Below are 11,676 nucleotides of genomic sequence, written 5' to 3'. Positions count from 1 at the left end.
GGTGTTGCCGAGGAAGGCCCCTCCGATGCTAAAGTCAGTACAATGTGTAGAGAGAGAAAGCTATGCAAGAGAATTAATTGCTTGAGGCTTTGTGTGTCTCAATGTACAAAGATCATATTGATGGCTTTTATACCTTTGCGTATATGGAGAATGTGGGCCGTGGCCCAATTGACATGTCTCGTGGACTGATCTTGACTTTAGCACAATTGGAGAGTTGAACCTTGACCTTGGGCTTTTAATTGGATCATTTAATGACTAGGCCCAATTGGACTAAATTGGACCCAAACATATACTTTTTGGAACTCTGTAGTACAGTCAACCATTTTTATTAATTTAATTGAGCTCTCTTAATCTCTTATATTTGTGAATTTTGTCCCATGTATGATAGATGTATAAATACTTTTACGTCAAGCAATATTTTTATATATGAACTTTTTATTGGGTATGGCGTTAAGCAAATAGTTAGTACAACCTTTGAAGCAATTTTTTTTTTAAGGTTGTTACGATGCACCACAATTGTTGTATACTGTATTTAAGTAATCCAATAATAATACCCACCAACTATGAACATTGGTGTATTAAAATAAGGGTGGTCTGTGCTAATGACATAAGACTAAGCATATATGCGCGCGCACACACACAAAAAAAAAAAAAAAAAAAAAAAAAAAAAAAAAAAAAAAAAAAAACAAACTTAAGCATATTTTACCAAAACCACATTCCTTTGCGCCTAGTAAATGGAAATTCCTTTACTTCTTATTTATCTATCTTCTAAATTATCTAGTCTGTACAGATCATATTGACCAATGAGGGGGTTTTGGTTCAATAGAGCATTTCTTCTTATCTATCAAAAAAAATTTATATCCTAAACTCGTAGAAAAATACGTTTTTTTTTAAAAAAAAAATAAAAAATCCATCTTATAATGTAGACTTAACAAAAACTGATATATTCCACATATTTATATTGTTTTATTATACAGACACTAAAAATTAAAATTATCCGGAGAGTCACTTTCATATAATCAAACAAACATTAAATATTTCCCTCAAAAAAAAAAAAAAACATTAAATATCACATGCCAATAGTACCTTTTTTTTTTTGTTAGAAATAGCACACCTCAGAACCTTAAAATCTACATAATTAGCTGTGCAAGCTCAAAAAAAATAAAAAAATAAAAAAAGTGTCACGAGAAAAATCCCTTGCAAGGTTGTAAAATGTAATTGATGTTTGTGAAAACGAAATCTTGTGGTCACTACTCAGTGCTCACTAGCATCATTCAAAGCATTACTATTTGATAACCTTCCATTTTTTTTGTTAAAGTTATATTGGACCAGCATGCTCTGGCTTGTAGGTTTGTGAACGAGACTTTGTGATTAATTCATAAAGTTCTTTTAAAATGTTTTCATTGAAGTATATAATTGGAAGTTGTTTTCCCATCAACCCTTCTTTGCGTCTCAATCTTTATTATCACTTCTTCCATGTATATATAGTTCATGTTCATTGTTCGACTCATAGTAAGATCATCAACTTCTACATTACTAGCAAGGGCAGAATCATAACAAAAAAAAAAAAAAAAAAAAAAACGATCTTGTACATTACTCAAATTATGTACTAGCACGAAGATTGTAGTATAAGGTGATAGGTTCATCCTAGCATGTTGATGGGAGGGGAGAAGAGAGTGAGAGACGGGTTTAAATGGAAGTTGATGTTCCTGAATCTTGTATAAATTGTAATCTCAAGTTTCATCCAGGATTTCTGTCTGTAAAATCCGGAACCAAAACAAGCATGTTATTTCATCTACAGACCTACTTATAAATAAATACAAAAATCTCACACTAACACCTATCTATTAATCTATATGTACTATACAACAAAACCAAAACATATGGCATCCCTGGCTAACTGGCAGTTGAATTGCCACCTGAATGGTTAGATTTTAGTGGTGGAGGATCTGGAGGTACTTGACGTACAAATTGCCCTTTTATTCGTGGACGTTGCTCTGCAAGCTTTTTCCTGCTCTCATATCGAACCTGTAACAAAGTTTTGAGTATTAGATTTGACAATACAAGAACAAGATATCATCCTTTAGTTATACAATACACCTCACTTGACAGAATAAAGTGGTTACCTTCTTCTCGTAGCATCTTTCTTTTCTTTTCAAGCGGAACTTATTAATGGCAGCTACTCGTTGCAAAGACCTTTGTCGAGTCAAATCACAAACACGACCTTGATCATTTCCTCCCTCAGAGCTACCACCGGTTAGATGCCCTACTCCTGATGTGTCATTATGTAAAGAACTACTGGCACTTTGATCAGCAGCAGAAGAAAAGTGTGCTCGCTCCTCAAAAGATTCCAGGTTATTTTGATCCTGCATATTCATTGGTTGATTGGATGATAGCTTAGGACTTTGTTCGAGGGGTTGGAAATGGTGTCTGCCGTTAATCACATCCATGCTGAATTGATGATAAGAATTCATTTGCTGGTTGGCAGAGCTTGGACTAGGTGAGACCGATGGTGTGCAAGCCATAGGACAAACATCTATTTGCATCCCACTCACTGGAAGTGGCATGGGAAATAGTTTTTCTGAAGCAGCTCTGTACTCGTTTTCAACTTCTTTCGCGAGATCTGTTGAGAGGGACATCGCCTTTCTATCATATGAAAGCAAAGGATCCTTAGCACTGTAGCTTCTCTCTAGAGCATTGTCTGATGAGTGATCAACAGGTTTGCCTAATTTGTCTTTAGGAGTTGAAATGGAACTTGGATTTGAATTTGACATATGTGATGCCTTGTTCACATACCTACAAAACCAACAACATAAATTAGAAAATTTGAAAACCATAAAAGCCTGTTTTGCTACTAATTTCTTTACTAGCTTTTCTGTTCGATATCATTGAGTAGCAGCGTAGAAGCATATTACACATGACTCATCATGAAGGAAGGAAGTAACTCACCGTGTAAAAGCTGATGCGTTGGAATGATTCAGCATTTGATTTTCATTACTAGTCTTATTTTCAATAACACCAGGAAAGAATCTCCTCAGACTGAGATCCAACTGTTGAGAGGGCTCTGATCTGTTTTCACCGTCATTTAAGCACACGTTGTGATTAGAATGGCTATCTAGAGCTCCAATCAGATCAATGGCTTCTCTTGAAGAATTGGGGTTAACATCCATGATATCATTATCTTCTGTGTAGAAAGTCACATTCTCTTCACGACTTTGTTGATCTACCTTTTGATCTTCATTGATTGCATTGTTACTGTTGCAGGCAGCAGTATCTGATCCTACAATGAAAATCTTTCTAATAAGAAAACTTCGGAGCACAAATTTTAGATCAAACAGCAAAAAGAAAGTAGAAGCTAAATGAAGAGATGTAATTGGTTTAATGGATTAGAGGCAGCATCATGTACAAAAGTATAGGTATATTTACCTGCAACAGCACTCTCAGGAGTTTGTAAATTTTGACTTGAATTGCCAAATTTTCCATTTTCCTGTATGATCAATTCTGAAACAGGAGAAATCCCCTGATTTGGCTGTGAGTTATCTTCTACTTCAGCCATGTACGCGCTCTCATCTTCCATATTTTGCTTTCCACAGGAGCTCTGCAGGAGACAGCAAAGAAGCAATCTCAATATTAAACTTCAAGTAGCCAACTCAAACTGGAAAGGTAACAGCAATACTATCGTTTTCAGCAGAATGAGAGCATTCCCCATCATGACACGAAACAAATCAAGACAACATGTAGAAAATTTCTAGTATGTACACAGAACATCATGGTTTCTGTTAAATCAGCACCAATGGTCTACTCATGATGCAAACGTCAAAAACTAGCAGATGTGTATTTGCCCTAAAGCTCACAAAGGAGACCATATCACCAACTATTATGTCTTTCATTCTTCTAAATTATGTGTCAAATAGAAGAAACATGTAATTGGAGCTACAGAATATTTTATACAAGGCAAAAGTTCCTAACCTGTGCATCACTTCCTTTTTTGTTACACAGCTCTTGCCCTGGGGCACAAGTTTTGGAACTGCTTGAGTGGTCACTTCCAGCATTGTTTTCTGCTGTGGCTTCGAGCTTTTCCTGTCCAACACTCTCATCCTGTGGGCTAAGTCCACCTCCTCGATTCAACTGCTGAAATATGAATAGGATACCCGATAGTTAAAGAAAGCCATGGATGAAAAATCTAAAGGAGACTTATAATAAGGGCAGAAAACATAAACATACATGTTTTCTTCTCCATACATGCTGCCATAAGTTCTTCAACTCATTTATCCTTATCGGTTTAATAAGAAAGTCGGCTGCTCCTCTCAACATGCATTTATAGACCATGCTAATTGGATCATTCGTGGACATCACTGCATAACATTAAACATGTCAGAAACTGATTTTTTTGCCATCAACAAATTAAAAGCATTATAAACCAATAACAACATCAAACATACTTATAACGGGGATGTTCTTGCAGATTTCGTGTTCCATAATCAAGGTCAGAAGAGCATATCCTGATATTGACGGCAATTCAGCTTCTGTCAAAATGAGGTCTATGTTATGAGGTCTGGCCTTCAATACTTCCCAAGCCTTCAGACCGTCAGCAACTGAAGCAACTGCAGACAGAACAAGGCAACTTGCCTCAGTCTTTGTTTTGATATTATCATACACAAATTCTTAGCCTTCTAATGTTTAAAACATATCAGGAAGAAAATCAACTGCAGTCAGAACCTGGTAAATCACCTCAATCTTTGTCTCAATATCATCGTACACTGACTCTTAGTCTTCTAATGTCTAAAACATATTAAAACAAAATCAACTGAAGACGGTACAATGTCAAATCACTTCAATCTTTGTCTCAATCTTATCATACACAAATTCTTAGCCTTAATGTCTAAAACATATCATTAACAGAAGCAACTGCAGCCAGAACAAGGCAAATCACCTCGATCTTAGTCTCAAACTCTCAATATAATCCTAAACAAATTCTTAATTTAGCCTTCTAATTTCTAAAACATAAAAGGAACAGAATCAACTGCAGACAGAACATGGCAAATCACCTTGATATTCGTCTCGATATTAATTATAATACACAAATTCTTAACCTTCTAATATAAAAAATACAACCAGAAGCTTGAATCTATCAAAAACCTCAACAAGAATGATTCAAACTGAAGCATAAATTCCCTTCAATTATGCAACAAAATTACAGATGTCTGAAAACTGAAGATATCAACAAAAAATCATCATTTCAGATAAATTTTACAAAACTCTGGAAAGATCTACTAGTTTCTTCTAGCAGAAGAATCGTCAGCTCCTCATCAGATCAACTTCTTATTTCAACAACTAAAGCTATAAAGAACATTCAATTTACCAAACAAATCAATAAAATAGATGATAACTCATTGAAATTTGCAGAATTTCCAGCATATATATATCAATAATTGAAGTACAAATGCAAATTAAACATCTTTCAATACAACCAAACAAAGGGTAACCAAAAACAATTTATCCTTAAGCACCTTAAATCTCAATATGAATCTAATTTAATTCATAATCTCGCAACAAGTATTAGGTGAGACGGACTTACAATAACTTATCCGTACAAAATTATTTATTGTAAGTCCCCCTCATACAAGATATTTCTGCTCTGTCTCACAAAACCTTTACAGAATCTGTTTTTTTTTTTTTTTTTTTTTTTTTTTTAAAAAAAAATCCACTGAAAACGGTAAAACCCACCTCTTAATTGCATCAATTAAGAGGTGGGTTTTGAACTAAAACACGAATTCATACAAACTAAATAAAATCAAAGCGAAATTAAATTAAACCCAAGAACACTAAACTGACCTTTATAATTGCATTTTCGAAGAAGGGCACCAATAATTTGTCGAGTAGAATCATCATATTCAACCAACAAAATTCTAAGACCCATTTTAGGCAATCTAGTCGAACCATCTTTACTTTCTTTTTTCTTCTTCTCTTCTTCTTCTTTCAGAATCTCCATTATTTCTAAATCTTCTTCAGTACTCATTACTACTTCCCCCATTTTTTTAATCTTCTTCACTTTAAAGATCAGCCACAAAATCAAGTAATTTTACTTCAAATTCATACATATGTATGTGTACATACAAAACCCAGCTAAACTTTCTCCTTGTTTTTTTTATTTCTTTGGATTTTTTTGGTGAACCAAATTATAAATGTCTAAGTTTTTCAAAAAATAATAAACATAGTAATGTTGATATAGTTAAAAATATCTGAATTTGGAACGAAAGGATACCATCCAACGGCCAGGATTTAACAAAAGGAAAAAGGAGCCGACTGAACCAACGGCTGTCAAGCGAATTCTTTGAGAAGGTAGCAAAATATCTACAAACGTTGTATGGCCCAAATTGACCACGTCAGCCTTTTTCATTTTTTTTTTCAATTTGTATTTATTTTTTCTAATGTGGGGTACAATCAAAAAGAAAGAAGCCATTGGTCCCATTTTATATTTAATCTTATTTTTTTAATTAATGGTTTATTTATTTTTACATAATTTTTTAATTTATGGTTGGTTCAAACCGATTTTGCAATTCTTTTTTGTCAATTTTTTAAAATTATTTAAAAGGGTATAATTTGGGATATTTTGAGATTTGGGAGGGCCGAGTGGACACATGGGATGGAAAAAAGAGGTGGGGCCCACAAACAAAGATATTAGCATAAGTGGTAGATATTGGGAAGATATTTTATGTGTGGGACCAAACAAGTTGTGCTTGATGGATAGGACTATGACACGTGGGTGTTGTTGAATGTATTTAGGGGTATTTCATTTATTTACTCCATATATTTTGTGGCTTATAATGGTTTAATGGTAATCTAGAACAACGATTTATGCCGGCTCTTTTGAAGAGAAAGGACATCCTAATAGCTTTTTATTTATATTTTATCTCTAATAACTTAGGTTTTAATTGTGTTTTAGCTAGATTGATTTGATATATGGGTCATATTTGTCACATTTCAACTACTCTTGGGTTTCTAATGTTTTATATCTGTCGATAAAGAGTTAAGCGTTAAGTGTATTTTGATTATTCACTTGGAAAAATTTTGCTTAAAGGAAAATTGAATAGTAAAGATAAATCCTATTCTTATGCGCTAGGTTAAATAATGTTTTGTCAAGATTTAGGGTATGTTCTCTTCAGCTTAATTTCAGGTCAGTTCAGTTCAGCTCCAATTTATTCAATTTAGTTTAGTTTAGTTTTGTTCAGCTCAATTTACTTCTTTCGTAAACAATTTATTTCAACTCTATTAGTTTGTTCAGTAAAACAAAATATACCCTTATTATCATCAAATTATTATTACTCAGATCTAGTCCATGAATTTGGTAATTAGGTACTAACTATGGTACACAATACCTATCATTTTTTCATGTTTGGCTTTCTTTATTCAAAAACTTTTGTAGCCCTTTAATTTACAAAAGAAGAAATTGAATAGACTTTTCATTATAATGTTTTACACACACAAAAGAAAGAAAAAAATATATCAATATACAAATTATATAGTCATTTAGCATTTTCTAGTTTTACTCTTTTCTTTGACAAATTTGTATGTTTTATGGATTTTGATATTACACATTAATTAAGTACTCCACTTATAAGTTTCTATTACTCCATATGTTTTGTTTTTGTTTTTAGGGGAAGTTTCTATTTTGTTGAAACAAAGTAAATATTTTTTATTTACTTCCTATTACGAGTACTAAACTTGTTATTTCACATGTTCTAACACCTTCTTTATAGCATCAAGCTTGTTGTATCCGAAGTACAATTAACATTTCTGAATTATATTCCTTGACAATCTCTAATACGGAGTATTTTAAATTATAATTATCTAAGAACGCATATATAATAGGTAAAATATTAGAAATTTGTTATAAAAAAAAACGAGAGAATATGAGAATATATCATAAGTCAACATAGAACTAAATTATTAGGACAGTTGAAGAAACATGTCTGGCTTCTAATGGTGAACATTGGAATTGATTAATAGGGAAGAAATACGGAATTTGATACCCTAAATTTATATATTCTAGTTGTCAAACTCTAATAATCATTGTTCATGGATTCTTCGATATGAGCCATTGAATGAATATCTAAAATAAGAACAATTACATCCTAAGATTTTATTTTGCTTCAAGCCACATATTTCTTCCTTGTTTCATCTGTCACCAACTTGAATTTTCATTCAAAAATATCAACAACCAACAATAGTAACTACATATAAGCCATTCCATTCAATAAGCTCATGACTTGTACGTAGATTACGTTTGTATGCACTAGTCAAACTTTACGTAATAAATCGCAAACAATTGTTTGGAAACAATTTAAAGATGCTTATAGTTATTAGTTAGTCGTATTAATATGATAGAGAGTACATTTATTTTCAAATTCAATTCTTCATCCGTTTTAAAATATTGTCCACATTTGGTTTGAGTACATATATGGAGTATTAGATAAACTTGAGATTACAAATTTACAAGATAGCCAATTAATGTTTAGTGGCCTAGTGGGGTTTGAAATTGAACATTTGTTGAATTGTATATTCATTAACTTTAAGAGAAAGTGAGGGAAGTTAGCTGAGTGATATTTAAAAAAAAAATTATTATGTTGTAAAAATATATTAGGATGGAACAATTCAACACAAAATTTTGAGTAAAATAATAATTTCTGTTTCTTTTTACTTGCAACACATCTTTTAGGCACATAATTTAAGAAGATAATTAATGAAAGTAAACGAGTTATTTTATCAAAATAATTTTAACATAAGCGTGTGTAAAATTAATGAAAGTAAGGTTAGGTATCATGTGTAAAAATTATTTTGAATAATTTATTCATTTACGTTATGTTATTTCAACCTCAAAGCGTGTGCCAAAGGTTGTGGTGCAAGCAAACAAAAACAGAAAAAGTAATAAATTTCTAAATATTTTTTCTACACACTCTGTAATTTTATATTACTTGTATCTTCTAACATCCTCATATATATCGATTACTGTTTCATTATTTACATAAGATATATGAAGTATATCTCCATATTAGTTGGAACAATTTTTGGGATTATAAAAGAAAAAATGTGTGAAGAATTAGATATTTAAGTTAGCTAGAGGGAAAAAAAAGATCTTCTAGTGAAGTGTATACCAATAAGAATGCAAGGTATGAAAACATTAAGCAAGATGCCAAGATCCACAAGTTGCAAGGGCAGCCACCAAACAATGAAAAGAGCAACACCTAATAATAATATCATCCACTTATTATCGTACTATTTTTTGTCCATTTCTCTTTGAAATGTTTAGTTCAAGTCCCTTTTCTTTTTCTTTTTTCTTTTTGGTTATTTTTTTGGGCTTTTTGGGTGGAATTGGGGGGTGGTGAGTGATGACGAGGTCGCATCCTGAATTAATAGCTTATTCAGATATTTTAATTACATTAATGAATCTTGACCCCTAATCATGTTGACATTATCAAAATTGCTACTCATAGTTTGTAAGTACGGATTACTACTACTACTTTTGTTCTTTTCTTTTTCGTTCAATTTGGCTTTTTTAGATTTCTATGATAAGTCTTTGATAATAAGTACTAAAAAATAGCACAATAATCAGCTACTAAGATCCCAGGAGCCATATAAACTACTTCGTATTTATAATAAAAGTTTCAAGTCCTTTAAACAATATTTAAAAAAAAAAAAAAAAAAAAAAAAAAAAAAACTTACCATAATATGCCAATTATTAAATCGAATACCTAACCAGGCTAGGCCAGGCCATGAGGTAAAATGCTAAACAGTGAGCTTCATTATGATTTTCATTTTTGCCAAGTCTATAGAAGTTCAATTACAACTTAAAAAAGCTATTTTATTTTAATAGTTAACATTTATAATACGTAGTAATTATAGAGTGTACCTAGTAAATGATGACCAAGCAATTGGTCATGAAGAAAAATGAGAATGTTGTTTGACATTAGAAAATTGGAAATCAATATTAAAAATAAGTAATAGATTAGTGACCTGTTCAGTTGTTCTCATGACTAAAGAAAAAAGTTAGGCAATGAATAGTGAGCATACACGTGACATATATAAAAGAAGAGAAGAAAAACACATGTTAACAGCTAGTTGTCTCACTTATTGGACATAGTTGACACGCTTCAGTAGATCTTACGACCCTTAAATCTAATCTTTTGTAACATCCAATTATTTCTAAATTGTGATCATAGATTTTTTGGGCTGTTATTGGAGTCCTTGGTCATCATTGCTGGTTATCTGATTTGATATGGATGGGTGAAAATTGAGAAATATTATGAATAGATCATGACCAAGGGTGTTACTCTTACAAATATTTTGAACATTGTTATTATGATTGCCTTTTGTATTTAGTAGGCCAATAGTTATAAGAAAAAAACGAGTAATAGATTGACTAACTAGGGTATGTATCGTTTTACCTTTTTGTGATATAGAATGTTACATATGGACCAATGGTTTGATGAATATAGTTTTTGTAAAGATGGTAACTCTCATAGTAGAATATCTACTTTAGCAAGAAAACACTCTTCAATGATTTATAATTTACACTATCTATAAACATTAACATGATCAAATTAATTCAAAATTATATGACTAAAAAAAAAAAGAAATTATTCTTTGCCTTCAACACTAGATGATACTTTGTGCTTTGAGCTAAGCGTTACTGTAAACTTGTAGTTAGCTAGCTATTCGTATGTCATTTCAATGTATCAGCTAAACATGGGCAACGGGCCGTGCCGTGCCGCCGCGGGCCGTGCCTGGCCGTGCCGCGGTGGTGGGCGTGCCGTGCCGTGCCTAAATTTGGCACACCCCAGCCCACGGCACGGCACGGTCCACGTGCCTGGCGGGCCGTGCCGGGCAGTGGGCCAAACCGTGCCATTTTTTTTTTAAATGAACGTAAAAAAAAAAAACGATATATAAATATTTTTTAGTACAACTTAATTTTATATAAATAATGTTATTAATTTATGTTTATGTTAATGTTAATATATTTTGTTTTGAACAAACTTTATTTTAATTAAGGTTATAAAAATTATTTATCTAATTATGTTTAAGTTTATATAAATAATTTTATTAATTTAGCAAAAAACAACAATACATATAATAAAAATTAAATTACCACTGCCGTGTCAGACCGTGCCACGTGTCGTGCCGGCGTGCCGACCCACGGGCCGGCCACCGTGCCTCGTGCCGTGCTCGTGCCGATTCCCAGATTTTTGTTCACGGCCCACGGCCCACAGGTGGGCCGCCGTGCCGTGCCGTGCCGTGCCGGAATCGTGTTGGGCCCGTGCCCATCTTTAGTATCAGCAATTGTAAACAACAAATTATATTTACACAAGGTTAAGGTTATAAATGAAATGTCATTTTCAATGTATAAGTGGTTGTAAACAGCAAATTTACACAAAGTTGAGATTAATGAAAGATCTAACCTAGTACTAAGTTTAACATCAATGCATTAGTAATTACAAAAAGCTATCCAATATTAAAAAAGCATTTAGCAATATATATTGACCTTGTGAGTATTGTGAAGTTGTGACAATAGTAACAATTTTGCCAACTTTTGTCACTTTCATTGGAAGCAACTATGGGTGTCAATTCGGTTAAACAGTTCGGGTTTGGGTTGGGTTTATCAGTTTCGGGTTATAACGG

The 11,676-nt window shown here is 32.6% G+C and overlaps 1 protein-coding gene across 2 annotated transcripts; it reads right to left on the bottom strand.

Annotated features, from left to right (window-relative positions):
- Window positions 1-1,688: 1,688 nt before the first annotated feature.
- Window positions 1,689-6,243, bottom strand: LOC145631672 (two-component response regulator-like APRR5). 2 transcript variants are annotated; one of them, XM_081683815.1, is made up of 8 exons: window positions 5,836-6,243; window positions 4,443-4,604; window positions 4,225-4,355; window positions 3,970-4,131; window positions 3,427-3,598; window positions 2,950-3,280; window positions 2,127-2,796; window positions 1,689-2,028 (listed from the first exon to the last, which is right to left on the bottom strand). In XM_081683815.1, the coding sequence occupies exons 1-8, from the start codon at window positions 6,032-6,034 to the stop codon at window positions 1,897-1,899; spliced, it is 1,959 nt and encodes a 652-aa protein (XP_081539941.1). In that variant the 5' UTR covers window positions 6,035-6,243; the 3' UTR covers window positions 1,689-1,896. The 2 variants fall into 2 exon arrangements, with proteins under 2 accessions (XP_081539941.1, XP_081539942.1); XM_081683816.1 differs by having other exon boundaries at window positions 3,970-4,128.
- Window positions 6,244-11,676: the final 5,433 nt, after the last annotated feature.

The sequence above is a fragment of the Chenopodium album genome, chromosome 5 (genome assembly GCF_948465745.1).
Source record: "Chenopodium album chromosome 5, dcCheAlbu1.1, whole genome shotgun sequence".
In the NCBI taxonomy this organism is placed as follows: Eukaryota; Viridiplantae; Streptophyta; class Magnoliopsida; order Caryophyllales; family Amaranthaceae; genus Chenopodium; species Chenopodium album.
Note: the sequence above shows the minus strand (reverse complement) of the source record. Positions and strands in the feature narration are given on the sequence as shown.